We start from the raw sequence: 21101 nt of genomic DNA on the forward strand, positions 1-21101 counted from the left end.
AGCTTAAGGGGGAAATAATAGCACACTGCGTTGCCTTGAGAAAATTAATAAGTATTCCTCAACAGATCACATTACCTCTTTGTGATATATATCTGCTGGTTCTTCTATATAAATCTAACTGACCCAACTAGTCTAAGAGCCAAGGTTTAGCAGCTATACAGTCCATTTTATGGACTTGATAAGCATTTCCCTTCTTAGTGATGTTCATTTTTAACTGGCTTGAAAGGAACTCAAAAGTTTTCAATGCCTGTAATAGAAGTAACATTCATACTTGTGACAAATAGAAAACAATGTTTTTAAAAATAAAACAAAACAATTATGGAAACAGTGAGACTTGAATAGAGATTGCATTTTTTGATCTCGTTTCCTATTAATATTAAAATGATAATTTTTTTTCTTTTTTTTTTCTCAATAAAAAGCATCCAGATATTATGTTCTGGTATTTTTCATTTCTGCCCAGAGCGCATCTTTAACCGTTTTAGTGGTCGTAGAAAGATTTGCCATGATTTACACAGAGATTAGATGCAAACTATAATTTGTAAGGGCACCATACCTGGAACTATCCCTGGAGCCTTAACTTAAGGTTTCAGCTTCTTCCTGATGCAAGAGCTACAAAAAAGGACTTAGCATTAACAATAGCTCAAAATATTTGCAGAAATGCTTTTCTGTCAGGAAACAGTATGTACAATTGCCAACATATTGTCGAGGCACAGTGAATGCCAAACAGGAGAATTTCTTGGAGACAAAGAACCATTATATGCTGAGTGTGCCTGTGTTCCACTCAGTGTCCAAAGATTTTTTCAGCTGCATTATGTCTGCTATTTTGACACGCAACAGTGAACTTAGCTATAAATAGTTTAAATTTTCTACATTCAACCATTTCTCCCCCTCCAGCTAGGGAAGATCACAGAGATGTATAATATGTGAAACATTTATCATAGTTTGAAGCCCTGTTATATTCCAATGCTTTACAATGGCACCAAACTGTTTAGCTTTCATAAGTAACATTTTGAGCCATAGTGAATAGCACAAGGATTGAAATTCATACCTTTCAGTGCCCTGACCGTTTGATAGATTCCAGTCAACAAAAACAGTGGCGGAGCACACAGCTTTATTTATTTGGGTGAGGATCTAGCTGAGTATACTGGTTAGCATTAACGACAAAAAAAATACAACTTGTTGATTTCTAGAAGCACTGGCATGTTTATAAGAGTGGTGTGTGCACATATTTCATTAATAAAGGGAAATATGGGGGAAAATTCCACAGTGCTCTAACAGATCTAGATCAGTTCTGTCCTTAAATTTCAAATACCACAGAACAAAAAAGATCACTTCTCCTTAACTATCTAGTATGCAAAACAGCAGAAGCAGTCTTTTTTTTCTGTACTGGATATCAGACAACTGTTAAACTGGAGTAAGAGTTGAGCCTACATTAACTTCATATAAAACAGCAATTAAAAATCAACTTAAATGAAGAGACTAAGGCACGAAGCAAGAAAATATTCTACTGCAAGACTTACCTTAGGAACAGCAAGAGTGATTAAGTCATGAATAATTGCACAAGAATGTGTTTAAGTTGATGTCTCATTCAGGACCTCTGATAAACACACAGATGTTTCAAAAACAAACACATAGTCCAGTGAAGTAGGAAGCTTTTTGTTTTGCTCACCGAGCTTTACTCAGCTCATAATTTTTTTGTGGTGCAGTCAGTGAAACAACCACCTGACATGGCTAAAGTTCTAACATATTTTGGTTTGTTTTCAAAATGGAACTTTGATCACACTTTAGCAATTTTCTTTCAAGTACTGTAAAATGATTTGTTGATTAAAAGCTGATATTTAAAATCTTCAACCTGTAGTAAAATACCTTAGACAAAATTACTAAGCCCTAAAAATTGAGCTTTAGAATAAAAGTGCTGACAAAACACTAACGAAAAGAGCAGCAGTGGCCCTACTATAATAATAAAATAACAAACAGAAGAGGAAAGTTAAGCCTTCTTCAGAGGATCTGGCACAGTTTGTCTGTTTGTTCTGGTTTATGGAGCTATTCAATGTGGTATTGTTCAGTGTAAGCAGAGTTTATAGGAATGCATTTTTTTCTATGTAGTGCTACAAACCGAGAAAAAAAGTGACATGTGAAACTAAAGGGCTTAAGGGGCTGGTCAGTGCAAAACATAGCTGAAATGTCTGTATTTCTTTTGTTTGCTCTTTTCCTCTCCTGCCCCTAGCTATAGCAAGAAATGAGAAGTTCAAGTCATATTTGATATTTACTTGATGTACTAGATCTTACAGAATTACTAGAGTCTCTATCCTTTTCCCATGCAGAAACATGCATTTCCTTCTGCATAAACAATCATAATTCATGTTAACACTGTTAACAAACTTACAAGAAAAGCTGACCATGAAACTCAGAGAGAAATGAATATAATATATTCGGATAAAGCTTGAAAGTAATACAGGTTACAGCATTACCCCATGTTGAGAGACGCAAAGAGGAGTTTTGTTCCCAGGGCAGACTATCGGATTTAATTTACACCAGGCTGTAAGGTGGAATGGCCTGAAAAAGTATTGGGTTTGTTCATGAAATTAGATTCATCCTTCAAAATCCATTCCAAGTGCCCCAGAGGCAGCTTGGTGGTACATGGTCGTGCATGGGCAGACACGGCAGGCTCGTGTATGGAGAGAAGGCCTAGATCCTTATTTTCATGAGGGCTTTTCTGCTCAAAGAAAAGGTGTTATAACCCTGTGCACATTAATTCTGAGTAACTGTTTAGGTGTAAATTTTACTCTTTTTTTTTTCAGTGTCCACTAAACTAGGTCAGCCAAACTGGAACTGAGTTGTGCTGTTAAGGTACTGTTGGTTTTTTGTAGGCTTTCAGAAGGCAGGGAACTGACTCTAAATCTAGAAGATAAATGACCTCAGCTGATTGGAAGCAATTCAGGAAGGATGGTTTGAGCCTCCTTAGCTGCAAACACCAGGTTTCAGCTCACTTGACTGGAGACCCTAATGCCCCTGCCCACTCTAGAGCTCCTCCCGCTCTGCCCATGGCCCAGGACCCCACTCCAGCCCCTGGGGCCATCAGTACTTGCCTCAGAGAGGCTTCAGGATGCCATCTCCTGCCCCACACAACCCTGCCCATGGGCCACACCAAGCCAGGTCCACCTGCACGCTGATGCTCCATCTCCAGGGATATGGTTGAAGCCTGGGGCTGGAGCTGCCCCAGCTGCCCCCTGGTCTGCCCTGTCCTGGATGCAGGGGACAGGCTGTGGCTGTTAGGTCCTGCCCTGACACCCTCACTACCCCTGGACCAGGAATTTGTCATCCCTTGTGACTCCCTGACAGATATCTTCTTGCATTATACCTCATAGTTCAACGAAGACATGCTTTTTACTGCCTACTAAATCCTAATTTTATACCTGTGGATGAGAACAGGACATTTTTAGATCTAGTACTAGCAGATGTGGCAAGAGTAGACTGCATACTAGTCTGACTGGAGTGCCTGGACACAAAGCAGCTCAGGGAGGGCTGGTCATCAGAAATGGGGTTCCCCATGTGTGTTGAAGAAGATATTAGCCTTCAACATGGACTATAGAAACTATAATGACCTTTCTGTAATATCGAGGCAAGAAGAAACCCATTTCCTGAAGGGGTGAAAAATTGCTAAGAGAGAAAGGGAGTTTGCTCTCTTAACCTAAATGGAAGTTTTTCCATTTGGATATTGCTTCACCAGAGCTTTGGGATTTAGCTCAGATCATCCTGAAGTTCTCCAAAATGTCAACCTTTGATAAATTATAGGACAAAAAGGTCTCAAATAAGGCCTGTTCTCCACAGCTTCCAGTTTTTCTATGAAGCTCCTCCAACCTTTCACATGAGTATTTATGGGGAGCAAAGAAGCTGGCTGGGTCACTAATACTCTGATCTACTTGTATCCTGTTACTCAGCATTCTAGGAATAATAGTCTTTTTGTTTTATGCTTTGGAAAAAACATAACTTTTCCTCCTATTAAATGGATGTTTGATGGGGAGCTCAGTGAATGTGACCTGTAAGGAAACAGAATAGTGTGTTTCAGTCTTTACAGAGGAAACATCTATAACAATTTATAGCTGAAGCTGCCAAACATATTCAGAGATGTACTAGAATTACACATAGAGCCTTAAATGCTTCAGAGAAAAGAGGACTTCACCTCAGTGAAAGTTGTCTGTTTCAATGTATGTGTATATCTATCTATCTATCTAGGCATATATGCGTGAGAACAAATAGGCATTAAATCCCAAATGTTTCTTCTTTCTTCCTACTCAGTGTCAAAGAAGGTTGCCCCTAGGCATTGTACACTACTGGCAATGTACAGAGTAGTAACAGAGGACACTCAGTTTAGCTGTGCTCTGAGGGGAATTCTAGTAAAGGACATAGCCTGGTGTCATTCAGAAAAAAGGATCTTCCTCTGTGGGTATTTATAATCCATTCACTGGACACAGAAAAACAAAATTACTGTTTTTTCAGTTAGCAGATTCATGGCTTGCCATATTCATTTTGTCCTTCTTTTATTTGCAGGTATCTTTTGTAATCCACTGAGTTTCTTGGCTGCTGCTGAGGGCTTATTTTCATTTTCAGAAGACAGTAGTAACAATAAAATATCCTTACAACATCTTTTTGAACTGGACTCCTGTATCCTCACTTTAGAGAAAGGAACATGGGTGAAGCTGAATGGATCAGTGACAACTAAGTGCTGCTGGAGGTTTCTCCAATTCTGTATTTGCCAAATGAAAATAATGATACTTTCTTTTCTCTGCTTCTTGTCTGTGTATTTAAACTTCATGCTTTCCAGGACAGCATTTATCTTATTAGCTGTTTGCACAGTGCTTAGTGCCTTGGCATATTATTTTTAGATAGAGCCCCTAAGCACTTTCAAACAGCTGCTAAGTTTACCTAAGGATACAAGGGTATATTGCTAACAGATAGAACCTGATTTATTCTACTTGCTGTCTGTGCAAGCCAGTTCCAAAAGAAAGCAGCATAGCTGTCCTAAGCCATTAGCATTGCACAGAATGAAAGTTCATCAAGTACAGCAACTTCCTCACATTCACATGGCTTCCAGGCTGATTTACAGTTTGGTTCATGGGCAGAGTGGAGGGTGGGGGTGTGTAAATGTGTGGCTTTATCTGCACAAAAGCCCAGCAGTTGTGTCAAGACAGGCTGAACATAAGTTCATACCTTTCATTTCAGCCATTATTAGTTTGTAGTCTTCAAAAAAGAAACAAACCCTCCCATTAATTAAAATAGCCATCCTTCTGGCCTAATACACAGAGCTCATATACATTGATAGCATTATATTGGCAACAATGCACTCCATATGCTCATGAAGGTTACAGGGCACGTTTCCTTGTAAACAGTCAAGACAGCAAACTTCAAATATTTGGAAGAAAAGTTTATTTAACAACTGAATACATGCTAAAAGAAATAATTTACAGCAGCAGTTTCATTACATTTTTTTTCTCTCCAGTTTTCTAGTTCCCATATGAATTGAAGTGATAAATACAGAAGCAGAATTATTTACTACCCAGTGAGGAATGCGTTTAAATAAGCGCAAAACTTAGACACTGATATAGCAAATAAACCACCTTATCACCTGTGTGGCAAAATCTTGCATTTTAGTATTTTGCTGAACACACCAAAATGGAGTACCTCTAGATAACAGTACTTTACACTGTACCTCCTTATCTAGTCAAAAATATTTACATCTCTTTTGACTAATGTGTAGGTAGCAAAAACTGAACTATTAAACACATACCATTGATATTCACTAAATAATACATAAAAAGGAACAGTAAATGCGCATTCACATGCATTTAATTTAATTTTATTTTTTTTACATAGTAACTTTATTGGGTCATGAAGATTTAACTTTGTTCTGCAAAGACGCACATTTTCTCAGTTTGATGTTATAGTTTAACATAACCATACAGTTTTCAGGAGCCATTTAACAAATTCCCATTTCAGTGATCCGTGCAAGTGCAAAGTGTAGGTGAGTAAGAAAAAGATTCAATGTATTTTTGTTCCTTGCAGATGTATATCTTACAGCAAAACAAAATAGATTTTTCTGGTTATAAATGAAATCCTTTATTTCTCTCCAGCTTAAACACAACATTTTACTTTATTTTTTCTAAAGTCTGTAACGAGAGGCTTAGAGGGTTTTATTGACAATTTACAGAAATACTGTTTTAATCCTTATTTTCAAACCTTATGATGCTTTAAATAATAATAATGACACAAATGGGGATATGAATCGTACTGAAGCTGCAGGGCATCTTTCTCTACATTAATTCCTCAAGGCCTATGTTTTTTGAAACAAAGTTCATTTCACGTCAGTATTAAACATTGCTATAACTTGACCATAATATGAACCTAAACCCCAAAAATTTCCACTGCTGGCTTGATCTTCTGACCTCTCCTTTATATAAGCAAATACAAAAGTCTTAAACAAGACTACTCATGTCTGTGAGGATTGGATTGAAGTTTGTAAGATCTGATCATATCAATTGTCCAATGAGACTGCCAGGTTATGATAAAAACATTGCAACTTCTGTACTTTCTTCCCACAGATTATCTTTCTCAGTATAGAAAAACATATTTTAGAATTCTGTCTTAATTTAATATGTTTCTTCTTCAGGCATTGCGAAAGAGGTTGGTTTTGGTTTGATTTTTTGCAGCAAGTTGCTATAGAACCAGTTGCTATGAGCATGGTAGAGAAAAAAGTTACATAGCAATTCCATTAATATGTAAAAAAAGAAACAAAGCCATTTAAGATCTATTGAAATCAATTTGTATTTTTCCCACTGAATTCTGTGAGGTTCATTTTAAAACTGTTTCCTTTTGCAAGGAAGAGGATTGTAGTAACTAGATGGTACAAAATAGCCCTACATAAAAGGCTAAAGAGTGTTCCGTGATTAAATAATTCAGTTGACAACAATGCTCAGAAATTAATCATAAACTGAGCTGAAAAATTAATACTACTGTACATAAAAGCACACAGCTGAACATGTGTTTCAATCCATCCCTATTCAGCACATCATGAAAGAATGAGAATTTAACAACATATTGAAGTTCAGAAGAGTCAGGTTAAACATAAAAGAGACTTAAAGTTGCTTTAAAACTAAATTCCCAATTGCTTTCTTAAATCATGGCCATACAGCCTTGTCCTGGTCTATTCAATGATTTTTTTTGCTAAAGAATTAAATGACAAAAAATCTTGCCAGTTCATCCCCTGCAAAGGATTCAAAGGGGACCAAAGTAACTGGGCTTAGTGAAAATCCAATTGCTATGGAGGCGAGAAGTCAAGACTTCGCTAAGCAGAGGGATACTTGAATCAGTGAGAGGCAAGGAGACTTGGGCATATTGTGAGAGAAGCTGTCACAGCACTTGTGTTATATTGTATCTGGTAAGCCTGATTGATAGTGTAGCAATAGATAAATTAAATAACCTGGCGTGAATAACAACAAAACAGATCAGTCATCAGTGCAGACACACTTTTATATAAAAGCTCCTTTAGCAAACTAAGGATTTTGTTCTAGCAATTTTCCCCACAATGACATTATTTGAAATTATGTCATTTACAGACTCTACCAAGATAAAATATGGGAGGCTGGAGAAAGATGATCTCAAAAGAACTGGACACCATAGAACTGGGGACCAAAGGCACATCTGTGCTGAGGTGAATAAATCCACTACTTATAACCCTAAACTGACACTTATGGTGCAAGTACATTATCTGGTTTACCCTGTTGCTCTCCTGTATATAGAACAAGACAGAAGTGCAGGACCAAATTATACTAGTCTTAAGCTGAATTTCACCAATTGACTACTGCAGCAGATTTCACCCACAGATAAAACTGTCCCTCAGATCTTAAAATGGGGCTTTGAGGTTACTATTTAGTGCTGGTTCTTTGCATTTGGGTGATCTGGCCCACAGAAAGAATGGAGCACTGAGAATCAGTAGTGAGGACATATTTCTACCACAGAGCTGGGAACGCAACTCCTTAAACTGAATATGAGCTTTGCTCATGGGTATATGACAGTTTATGAGCCACAGTATTTAAATATTAGCATTCACAAATATGAACCAAGAAAGCAAGAGTGTAATTAGTAGAGGATATTTTAATGCTACTTGTATTTTTTTAATTAAAAAAAAAATATACAACTGAAAATCAATGCTCTCCTCTTCATTGGTTCAATCTATTAGGTATTAGACAAGTTGAATAATTTCAAATACCATACTTAGAAGAACAGAATGCAGAATACTTCCATGCTATACAGTGACTTTCATGTTAAAATAGCTTAGTTTTAAAATTGCTTTGAAGTTACACGTCATATAGATTACTGAGAGGGGAGGAGGTTAACTGCAGTGTGACTAGCTCCCCTAGAAGTTTTTCCAAACAAAAGAGTAAAGCAGCTCATAATTGGAAGTTGTCTTTTTTTCCTCTAAACCAATAATTAGGAAGTACAATATTTCTAAGACAAAAAGCCTAATCTATTTTAGAAAGGAGCTAATGTTTGCTGCATATTTTTCATGGTACATTTAAATTATAGTTTTAATAAAATACATCTTTAGATCAAAGCGGAAAGAAGTCATCAGTAGTAGGCCAGTGTACTCCACATTTTTTTTCTTCCAGATGATGGATGGCTTATGTTGTTCAGATTTCCACAATCAATCTCATTCAGTATTGTTTTTCCTCTTCTAGCACATATAAACAGGAGAACTGGTAGACAAAACGAACAAAATCCTTGTGTCCGATCACGTGTTTAGACGTTCATCAGCTTAATGAGTTCATGCAGTTTTATATATAAGTCTAGAAATGGTAGTGCTGATGATGAAAGGTGGGGGTTGTTTTTCTTTTCTGTAAGATGACAGCATGAAATACAGCATTTTGTTTATATCTCTGGCAAAAGAGAAAGCAAAACTTGCCTGTTGAATACTTGTAGAACTTTTTGAACAGTAAGTTAGGTCCGGGTGAGTTATCATCCTTGAAACTCTGGTCTTTCTGATCTTAGAATCAGAGCAGAGAGGAAGGAATTGCTAGGAAAGTTAGAAATGGATTTTATTTAAACCTAGTGGAAATTGTTTGAACTTTCCACTCTTGTAAACATCCACATAATGCCATGAAAAAGTTCATGAATATTGCATTTTTTTCCAGTTATCTGTCTATACAAGTTTCTACTTGGATGAGGTTCCTAGAGGTAATGAAGCTCAGACACTCCGTGGTGCCCTCTCAAATTCATGGGTCCTCCTGTTCCTACCTTTTTTATTCTCCTGTAGGTGCTTCCACTTATTTGTGTTCACCTGCGCGTTGGCAGGCCTTTGCCGGCGCTGTTTGCGGTCTCTTTTCCAAACCTGCTCACAGAACTCATCCATTGTGTTGAGATTGGGGTGGTTGATTAACTGCATGAAGTCTCTGTACCAGATCTTTTGACTGGGGGTCATGCTGTTGGTAGCATCCTTGATCTTGGAGGCATCGCCATCCTCTTCTTTGTGGAGCAGTTCTTCCAGGTGGTCAGTATCAATCACTTCCAGGGTCACTTTGAGCAGAGTCTGCATGAAGCCATGCTCCACAGCATGGCAGAAATAAACACCAGAGTCTCTCCGGTGGAGACTTCGTAGCAATAGGCCCTGTTCTGTCCGGATCATGTGATCACCCACTTTTATCTGTATTGGAAAAAAATTGGTAATTTCAACAGTTGTCTTTCATATACGTGCCCCATTATCCTCTAACCATACTAGCTCCTTAGTACCGCTCCTTTCAATGGTAAAACTAGGCCAAAAATTCACAAACTCACAAAAATGGAAAACCCTCTGCCATTCATCTGCAGTTATGAAAGCCTCAAATACTCTGGAAAAACCAATGTCCTGCAAAGACTTTGGGGAACTAGGAATTTACTCCTTAGTCCTTGCTGCTGCTGAATAAAGATCTGTATCAACTCTGTTAGATGGATTTGCTGGTAAAATTACAGAAGACCCTAGCCTGTAATCAGCAGAGTTAGCATGGATCCATGTGGCTGTATTACTGAGGTCACATTTATCACTATCTTTTAGTCAAACCTAGATCCATTTACGGGAAAGGTTCTCTGTCTTCCTATTGTTCCTTACTACAAAAGCCCTTATGCACAGAAGTGGATTCTGCATAAGTGGGAAATTTACAAAGAAACAAATAAGAGTTAAATATGAAAATTTTAATATTCGAAAAGCAGCTTTTCAAAATAATGTATTTTTCTGAAATAATTCATGACATGTAACTACACTTTCTGAATGCACATGTGGATGCAGACAGAAAGGGAACAAACCCTTTTGCTGTTCTCTTCACTGAGAATAAATTCTTAATAATTTACTACTTATGCAAACAAAACAAAAATATTTAAAGGCGATAATGTAACTATTTAGAAAAAGCTTTAAATATATATGTATTTTAAAATACTTCAATGCAAAAAACAAGGTTCTGTTTCCTAGCTCGACCTCTCTAACTACCAGAGCAGATTCTTCTCTTAAGATATGTGTGACCTAGTTTGATAGTAACACGACTTGAAAACCTGGACGATTAATAACATAAGAATGTTGGTGACAAAAGAAGGAGATAAATAAAGTATCAACTTAGAGTTAAGCAAATAGGGAAGGTCAGTATTTTTGCCTCTATGAATATTGTTTTTGATGAAAAAAAGGTACAGGTTTTCATATTCTTGTGTCCACTACAGTTCTCAGTTCTTCGTTCTGTCTCTGTCTTATGTCCAGTAAAGTCTTAGAGCATGCAGTATGTAGGATGCTTCTGACAGACTACGCTTCAGTCAAATAGTATAATTAAATGAGTGCAGTTCAACTTTTTCTCAAAGGCAATTTTAAGGTTTTTGTGCTATTCAAGTTCATATAATCCTTGTATGATGTTTTAGGTGACAAGATAGCATGCTAGCTTTTTCTATTTCTGGTATCTCTAATGCAAAACAAGTGTGTTTTGCAGGGAGTCTGAGCAAGGAGAGGATATGAATGTTTTTCTGCTGTAACAATCTGTAAAATCTATTGAGCACTTACAGGATTTTATGGTAATAAGAGTGATAATATGGTGAAGAACAATGTAAATTATAAGATTGCAGAGAAATTCTGCTAAACTAAAATCATTCTGGGAAGGACTCAGATTGAAGTCTATCTTTATAGAGAAAATTAGTTGCATCCCTTTATTTTTTTTCTACTGTACCTCTTCTTTGCGATCGTCATTTTGCTTCTGGAATTGCCAGTAGACTACGGCACGCTGAGATTTTGGACTGCACTCAAGAAAAGTGCTGCTATTCTCTACTCCATAGATAATCTTTTCCTCCAGGGTGTGACCACTTGGGTTATCTGTACAGCATGGAAAAAAAAAAAGAAAAAAGAAAAAAAGAATTACAATTACTGAAAAAAATCCCACTTAATTGTTAAGTAATTATTTTTGTTTGTTTAGAAATTGGGATCCTTTACAGTTTTTAAAAATAAACACTTCAAAAAAAATTTCCCCGTATCAGTATGCTATTTGGAAAATTTCCATCAACACCTCTATCTTCGTAAGGATCCCTGGTAGGTTTTTAGTTTTTACTGTTGTTTTTTTTTTAATTGTATTTTAAATCCTAACAGCTGCTAACATCACAATATGGGAAGTTAATGAATTTAATTGTGAAATTTTCTGTAAACCTCATTATTATTCATCAAGGAAAACATCTAGGACACGACAAGAATTTTTAATAGCAAACTGTATGCAATGAGAAAACTCAGGGTGTAGTTGTAGAATGTTTGTAATGATGCCTCCTGGGCTCTATGGTCATAATACTTTAGAGCAAAGTAATAAAACATAAGGCTATTTAAAAGTAGTATAATGTGTTTAGATTACATGGCACTGCAGTTTGCTGAAGCTGTTAATGACCAGAAATAATGTTTTTGAGGAAACGATCTTCAATTAATCATTTCCTCTCATACTGATATAATTTATGGAAATGTAATGAGGTTAATAAACCAGACATTATGGAAGGGGAAAAAGAAAGTTAAATAAATTACTTCCTTTTGTAACAACAATGTTTCAAGATATTCATCAACTTGCTGGAAATATCACATAGCTATAGGACTTATATGGTATTTGATTCTTCTCCAATACCACAGAGGCTGTAAGTTTCAGCTCTCCACCTTAGCTCTTTAAAATGCTGTTATGGAATTAAGTGGCCACTGTTACGGAATTAAGTGGCCAGTCCTGAAGAGTAGATGAGGAGGAAGGGCTTGGTAGGCTATTTAACACTGTGTTGATCTCATGGAGTTTTCTGACTCTTTGCCATTCTCTGCCATTCTTTTCATTCTCCACTTTTGAACTTTAGGCACTGGAAATCTTTAAGGAACAAGTTTTGATATGTTTTAACAGGAAAATTATGTCTACTTAAAAACCTCTAAGTGAAATCCTTGGTCCAGTTTTGTTTGCCCCCAACTGTGCCTTTATCATATTGGCCATGTTTTTTACCAAACACAGGCTGTTTACTAGATGACTGAGCCAAAGGTAAAAATAAAATTGAGCTCCTGGTTTATGTTGATACAGAATCATATGCCTTTCAATAATGACTTGCAGCCCTGAGAGGGAATGGGCAAAGGGATGTAGGGTAGAATAGGAACTGAGGCTTGTCCAGTTTTCAACAAGAAAACATCAAATAGCCTATTAACACTAAACAAATAGGAAATGGGTTTGCTTGCCTTCCTCTGCTGGATTGTGGACCTTTTAAGCAAGTAAGTGGGGTGTTCTATAAAAAACTAAGTGAAACAACTTTTATGGCATCTTTCAGAAACCACATTCCCATGAAGAATGTCAGTGCAGCTCTGGGTCAGGAAGAAAGGGAGCAATGGAAGAAAGAATTAGAAAGCAAAGCAGCAAGAGAAAGGTGAGATAGCTGGAAGAGAATGTAGCCAAGGGTACTGGTGATAAGGTCTGAGATGGAGCATGGGTGAATTCGTGTCAATGAAGCAAGGGAAGTGGAAGATAAAGATTGGAATTGGGACTGACTGGCTGATAATTTATGGGTCCAGATTCAACATTGTGAATGATGTACTTACTGACTCTTCTTGTTCAATTCCTCTAATTAAGGAACAGAATTCACATGGCTGAGCAGTCAGCCAAGGATCCTCACACAGTCAGAGATAAGTTGTTTGATATCTGAATTGGAATGCACAACAGATAGCATATATAGGGCTGCAGCATAAAACAGTAAGTAGGAAATGTCCCCTTTTATAGCCTGGGACACTTCTGTTACTGCTCCAGCGAACTGTTTCTGTGAAACAGTGATTTACAGGCTTCCAGAATAAAGGATGGAAACACAGGGATTTCACCCTAGGATGCCTGCTCTGTTTTTACTCCTCTCCTAGGCTCCATGAATTGTGGTTGCAGAATGGCCCAATTTCAACAACAGGAATCCAATATTTTGGCTGTCTGTATTGGAAGTACAGCTATCAAGTCAATTCCCTAAGCCTAAATGGACTTTAGGTCCTCATCTTCCACATCCCAAATAGTGGACTTAACTAGCAGGTTACTCAGCACCACTGACTATATTTTCCTGAACACAGCTGAGTTCAAGTGAATTACATAGAAGCAGAGCATATGTAACACTGGTCTCATTAGATCTGAGGAAGATAATCTTCTAGACTCTAAATGTTAGTAGAAAGGATAAAAACAGGTATTTTTTTCACAAAAGTCCCACTGCCCAAGAGGAGTGGCATATTTTTAAATATACAGAGAAGTTTCTGCTGTAAAACTTAATACACAGGATATCCTTAGTATCTAAGGAGCTAGTCACAAGTTTTTGTTTGAAACTGGGTGCTCTGACACCATTTCAAACTTCTGTTTTCTTGGATCTGATCTATAACATTCTAGTGTGTTAGAGAACATCATGGAAAGTGAGTGAAACCCTCTTTAAATTTCTTCACAGCTGCAGAAAATAAAGTATGGGTGACAGATGAGAGAGGAAGCATTTAGGAGATCCTTGAGTTTCCATTGCCATGATTTAAGGGAGCAGAAGGTAGGTCCAGAAATGTCTATACAGTTCATGTAACATTTAGCACATGGAGTGCAAGAAAGTAAGCAGTGATCAAATAATCATAGGATCAGAGTGCAGCTTTGGGACTGAGGGAGAAGCTGAAGAGACTAGAAGGAAGAATGAAAGTCTAGGAAGTCCAGAAAAGCAGGTGGGGGAATTAGAAAAGTATAGAAATCGTGAAGTTGGTTATGAAATTCAGCCCAAAATCCTGTCTGAGAGCAGTAATTTCCAAAATGAACCCAACAGTAGTATCAGTTTACTACCCTGATAAATATCCTTGAAGTACATCATTTCTGACATAACTAAAGAAGTATGAAAGGCCAAGTAGTTATACCAAGACAGCTTTGCAGATGAATCAATCTTACTATATAGTTTAACTCAAGAGTGATTCTTTGAACTTGCCCTGGGATAAATCAGCTCAAAAAGGTGTCTCTTCTATTACAAATTCTTTAAAAAAAAAAAAGAAAAAGGAAAAGAAAGATTTGATTAACTTCTTGATAGCACGTGTGTGTTACGTTTAAAAAAGATTGTTCTTTAGCTGACACAAAGGTGTCCATGCTTTTAGATTTAAGCATTCATGTCTGGCCAAACATCTGTACAGCTAAGGATCCTCAGCTCCCTCTAATGTTGTTGTGTAGTCATTTTATACTAGTTCTTAAACATTTGCACCAAAGGGCAATGGAAAGAGCCATGTAAACCTTATTAAAAACATTAGTGCTTCAGATTGATCACAAAGTTGGTTTCTGCAATATCTTTAAAAGTGAGATTTTTCTTTTTTTATGTTTTTATTGGAGAATCAACTGGCAGTTACTGCAAGTGAATGTGCAGACAAGTAGTAAATTATTGCTGGAGCTTATTTGTGGCTATAGGCAAACCCAATTCGTCATCCGTTGTCCAGAAAAGTACTAGTCACAACCAAGGAAAAAACTCAGCCTAAGTTGTCCTAGGAAGTTGGCATAGGCCATGCAGTCATGTGTAATCACATACTGTGCGATCATGTGTAAATGACATGTAAATATAGGAAAATGTAATAGATTTACAGCTCAATTAATTTAGAGAAAATTTATCTCAAGACCAGTCTAAACCATTCATTAAGCATTTTGACAGTGCATCCTTCAAGTCTAAGATCCAGAACTACATTCCCTCAGTATTCTTTGTAACTTACTGATACTTGCTCTTCTCATTTTGACAAAGCTGTATCAAAGCTCCTTGTGATCAGGGGTGCCATGATTGTTGAAATGAAAAAAACGCATTTCTGGATTACTGCAAAACTGTATTACTCTCTTCCCTTTGGACAGAACATATCTTCATCAGATAAATATGCTTACCAAATATGGGAAGATATAAAAAAACCCAAAGTGTTTCAAAATGCTTTTTTCACCTATGAAAATAAAGAACAAACCTGCAGTTGTATAAAGCACAGCAGGTAATGGCTAGAAAACATTAAAATGAAAGACACGTGGTAGGCCAGGTCATATTTTTACTCATGAGTAACATGTCTTGAGTAAAAAGGTAAAGGTAAGACACACTTCTGCTGCTATTAAAATCAACATTTAGTGCCTGATGAAATTTTTCTACTGGGAAATGTCATCTCAGCCTCAGTATCTGCATTGTATATGCATTACTTGATATGATGCAACATGAAATTTTTGAACTTTCTACTAGTGCCAATTGATTAGTTCAAATCTAAACCAGTTCTCATGAGTTCTCAAAATGTGACAACTACAGACTGATCACAATCTATTCATGCACTTTTAAAAATCCTTTTGCCTTCTGAGTAACTTGGCCTGAGTCTGACAATCAAGAAGTAAAAAGAAAACCTATAGTACTGTTAGCTGTGAGTTTCAAATGATTGAAAGGAACACAGAGAAAACTATTCGTGAAATGTATTAGTGGTGAATTATAGCTGACACAGAAGTACAACTTTGGACTATTTATCATTTTTGTTATTACATGGACTGGAAGGACATGAGGATTTTGAGGTATCTCCATTTTCGGTCACCTCCTTATCCCAGAGATCTGTCCAGAGGTTTAACACTTGGGTTAACTCGGTTACAGCATAGTGTTAATAACACCAAAGCTGTGCATTTGATCCCCAATATGGGCCATTCACTTATGAGCTGGACTCGATGATCCTTGTGGGTCCCTTTCAACTCAGAATATTCTGTGTGCATATAGACCTACTGCAATCATAAAGATTCACTTTTTTCCAGCAGAGGGAAGTATTGCCTAAGTGTTCCCTCCGCTTACAGCAAAAGGGACATTTTTAATCTTCTGAGCCAAGGTCTTCTGAAAAGTTTGGCAACAAACTAGTAACTGTGTGAAGTTTATCAGTCAAACTTAAGTCCAGAAAGGAATCTGATCAATACACTGTGAAAATGAAACAGCTGACAAGAAACCAAACCAATATATGTCCAAGAAAACCCATGCTGAAAGCATATGGGACAGGCCTACTGCAAGGAACATCCTGATCTTAACAGCTTTTAGTGTGACACCTACAACAAAGGTCATTCCACATTTTGCCAAGGTAGTTACAAACATGTTTGCTTATTATCTTATGCAAACTATATAAACCAATATGTACATATTTCTTGCCATCCTGAAGGAGATACAAGTCTTTTCTGATATAATACTCCTAACCTGATGGTATAGTACCAGGTAAAAGAAGCAGGAAAATTAAAATGTTTAAAACTGTTAACTTGAGGAAAACAACAACAAAAAACCCCAAATATTCTTTAGTGTCTGATCCAGGCCATTGTAAACTATCTAAATTGGGATAATGACGTATTATATTCATCTTTCACAGATGTTCGAGACAATTTCACCAACAAATCATTGACATGCTTCCTACTCTACTCATGCACAGTCTGTAAATTACATACAAATTAGTTGCACTTCAGTTGTGCCCATAACTCACCGTGATGCTGCAGGTCTGAGCAGTGGGTAAGCGGGTCTCCATTTCGGATGTCTTGTCGTCTAGTACGCCTGCAAATATCATATTTGAAATCTGTTAGTGACCTTCTCAAGTGGTCAGCACACACATTCGCCGTGACTGAAGAGCAATGAGTGGAACATATATAATTACAGAAGTCACAAGGGCATCTAAACTACACTAGGAAGGAAATCATATTGTTACTACTATATTCTGTGCATTGTCACGGTTTGTAGAATGAGGCTTTACTCTTGCAGATAAAGTCTTCAGAAACTGGTAAATACATATCTCTTGCACTGAGAAACTAAATAAAAATAATATTCAATACTAATTATTAATATTAAAGATATACTACATAAAATATATGTGTGGGCAATATTGATTACAGACAAATTCATTACTTGATTCATAGATACAGGATTGCTGAGGGATTAAAACATATATGATACAGTTTAAAATGCATCAAAACCCATGAAGAAGCTACAGCTGTTCTGCAAGTACAGAATACTTTGAATATTGTGACACCTTTTAGATAGATGAAATGTTAGGATGGGTGGCTTTCCAAGAATGCTGAAGTGCTGTATTTTCTACAAAACCTAGATTAAACTACATAGATCATTTCAGCCACTACAGATTTCACCAAAACATTTCTGAAAAAACCTTTTACATAACTGTTGCAAATGGCTTTGTCTTTAGAATAAACAGAATAAAACACTTGAAAAGGAAGATTTTGAAATGCTGTTTATTCCACTTTTTGTAGCTTGAGTCTGAGTTCTACCTTTGATTGCATGTCCTTTTAACATAGTATATTTTTTTCCCAGTTTGAATTCTATTGGCTCTTTTGAAAAACATATTGATCTGTGCTAAAAAAATGTATTTCAGAAAAGAGAGCTTTTCTATACAGTTTTATTTTGCATGTGTTGTTCTCTCTTTGTCTGTTCCTATTTTTATTTAAATAGCTGTGACACGAAATTCAACTGAGCCAGAGAAAAGCTTTCACATAAAAAGAAAGAAAAAAAAGAACAAGGCAAACAAAGATGTGTTTCAAGTGAGAGCACTTTACTTTAGGAATCGGAGAAAGCCTGAGGGCTTGCAAAATTAGAGGAGAACAAAGAGGATTAGGCTGCTGAACAATGCTGCGATTTCAGATTATGGGATCCAGCAACGGATATGCAAAAGTCAAGTAGCCTTGTAAAAAGCCCTGTTGGTCACTCCCTTGTGACAACAGCCCACATTTTTAAAAGCCATTGTTCTGCGGTACAGACCATCTCTCTTCTCTCCACCAGCCCTATTTGCAGGCTCTCACTAATAGCCCAGCATCAGCACATGCCAAGAGTTCTCTCTGAGGCACAACTGCTCAGCTGACTCCTATTGCCTGAAAGATTTTAACCATATCTTTTTCCACTGAAAACTACTGGAATGTTAAACCCGAAATTAGTTACATGAAGTACAGCAACAGGTTTATTTTTTTTGCTCATCTGAATTTTTTTTAAATTGAGATTACCAATTTTTTATATTTTTCTGAATAAAAACTTCTTTAAACTCATGATGTGTTTATCTTAGCACTCCTTAGTAACAAGGAATCTTCTGCTGATTGATACATGATTCAAAAAATGTACTAATCATAATTTCCAATATCTCTATATTACTCATTACCACTGACAAAACCACACCCAAGACTTAAGGAATCATAAAATTTTGCTACTCCTTCCTAAATTTGGAAACATGTCATAGGATACTATTTCTAGGAAAAAAAGTCTGTGGAAAGACTCGTTACTGTCAATGAAGTTTGGATGAGATGTTTAGTCAGAATCTCAGGAAAATGTTGCACATATCACAATTGTATCAATATGATGATTTATGAAATATGAACCAGAACACATCTGCATGGGGTAAAGTGAAGTGGTCACACAACAGGAGCTCTGGACTGTCATTTATACTTGTAAAATACACAAAGAAAGAGAAGTAAATTAAAATCAAGGCTTATAAAAGCTTGTAAAAATAGAATAAAAATCAAATCAAAACAAAAACCCCAAACAAAACCCCAAAAGCAACTACTAGTAAAGCATCTGTACAATTGCCTCAGGACTCAGTTTTCTCAATATTTCTGGAGCCTAAAATTACAAGAATTTATTATTAGGAAAATGTTGACATTTAAGCTGTTCCCAGAAATTCTGATTTTATCATAGATGCATTCCAAGCTGGCTTGAGACAGTGGGTACAGCAGGCACCAGGTAAACTGAGCATCCTCTCCCCCAGTAACACAGACCTTGACTCTGCCACCGTTGCTGCCAAGGGAAAATTGGGGGGAAGTGGCAGAGACAGCAGCTTTTTCTGAATGCATTTTTCAGATCCCAGCTCCCCAGGACTAACTTTTTCTTTCACAGTGGCCTTAAGAAGAGCAAATTCTGCACCCCAAGGTTTTTCTGTGGCTGTGCAACCCAGTTTAGCCCCAGCGACCCTGCCCCGCAATTCCTGTGAGAAGAGGTGCCAGTCCCTTTACCCATGACGGCAACAGTGAGCTCAGTCTGCAGTGCATTAAGAGATAGATAAGGAAAAGACAAAGAGCCCTATTTCTTCCATCAGTGTAAGCAGATGAATGACAGTTTATGTGCTCTATGGATCTTGAGATGGGCTGGGAGTAGGAATGGGTGCTAGTGAATGCTGAGAAACTATGAGGTTCAGGGATATAGAAGCATAGGAGAGTAGCAGAAAAGAGTAATTCACTGATTCCTGACCTTACTGTCTCCTTCAACTCAGAGGCAGTACTCAAACATACTGATTTCTAATCCTAAAAACTTTCAGATCAAATCAAATTCTTAGACTCTCCTTGAAAACCTCACTGTTCCCTCTCCCTTCAATCCTCCTCCAGAGAAGCTGCCGTGATACCACGAGAAATAAGAATTTAGTGCACGCAGCTGAGAAAATTTGACTGGGTCTTATTTTGGAATGGGTTCCGTTTCTCCTTTTCAATTATTTTCACAGAATTTCACAAGAAGCTTGTCTCAGATCAACTCTGTTTCCTGGTGCAAAAAATAGAACCTGATGTTCCATGAGAAGCTTTTATTTTTGTAATCTTTTCTTTTTTTAGGATACATTGTAATGTAAACCTTGAAATTTTAATCCCCTGCATCTGAAAAGTCTGTGATACAAACTCAACTTCCCACCCTTTACCACATTTCATCTGCCTCAACAATCGATCTAAACCTGGAATTTGGAGTCCTGACATTCTCAGCTTAGTATCGCTACAATTAATTTTATCTACATAAACCCTTACGTATCTAAACCTTTGGATTCCTTGTTTCTTCCTAAATAGATGATGTCTGGCATATTCAATTTAATGTGAGTACTTTTTAAATAATTTTGGCCAATTTATCATGGGAATCTCAACACTACACCAAAGTCTGCTTCTATTTTCAAGTGATTACTATTCAGTTACACCTAATTTCTACTTCAGTAGCCGAGCTCTTCAGTAACAAGCTTGTATACTTTTAGAGAAGGAGTTTCAGAGATAAAGGCAGGCAAAGAAAATATTATTTTAAACCTTCATATCAGGCAACTAGACTTGTGACTTTTTTATAAAACTGGTATTTTTTCCTTGTGGAATCGGTTTTCCCTTAAAGTTTGCATTGCAAAGCCTTCAGTGTCACTACAGACTGAGTTTAAAAGTGGTTGTGCTGATCTGGTAGCACTTGGACACACATCAACGCATGCAAGCTACACTTTTGAATAATAACAACGTTATCACAAAAAAAGTTTCTATTGATGTCCAAACAGTTTATAGATATTTCTTTTGAATTAGAATTCATGAAAATGCAGAATAATTTACTTGTAGAGATTCTACAAGTAGAGATTCTATTTTGATTTCAAGCCCCCTTCTAAAGATAGAGAAAAGGATTTCTTTTTTTTTTTCTGTTTATAAATGGATATAAAGTTATGAATCCATTTCAAAGAGAACTCTTCTATGAATGTTTCCTTACAGGAGCTTTTTAAGCCAGCCCAAGAAGTAGTAGTGGTCACTTTAAATCGACCAAGACTTCATATTGCATGTAACTCTCACAACAATATTTTCTTTGGAGGAGAAAGGGCTCCAGTT

General features: G+C 36.9%; 1 protein-coding gene across 2 annotated transcripts in view; it reads right to left on the minus strand.

Moving 5' to 3' along the window:
* Nucleotides 1-5410: 5410 nt before the first annotated feature.
* Nucleotides 5411-21101, minus strand: part of SEMA3A (semaphorin 3A) — a 325143-nt gene continuing 309452 nt past the window's right edge. For both annotated transcript variants that reach the window (XM_064656446.1, XM_064656447.1), the window contains 3 exons: nucleotides 16991-17058; nucleotides 11232-11374; nucleotides 5411-9697 (listed from right to left, as the gene is read on the minus strand). In XM_064656446.1, coding sequence (XP_064512516.1) covers nucleotides 9242-9697; nucleotides 11232-11374; nucleotides 16991-17058 — 667 coding nt within the window. In that variant the 3' untranslated portion in view covers nucleotides 5411-9241. The remainder of the gene's footprint in view (nucleotides 9698-11231; nucleotides 11375-16990; nucleotides 17059-21101) is intronic.

This window comes from Pseudopipra pipra, chromosome 5 (genome assembly GCF_036250125.1).
Source record: "Pseudopipra pipra isolate bDixPip1 chromosome 5, bDixPip1.hap1, whole genome shotgun sequence".
Classification (NCBI taxonomy): domain Eukaryota; kingdom Metazoa; phylum Chordata; class Aves; order Passeriformes; family Pipridae; genus Pseudopipra; species Pseudopipra pipra.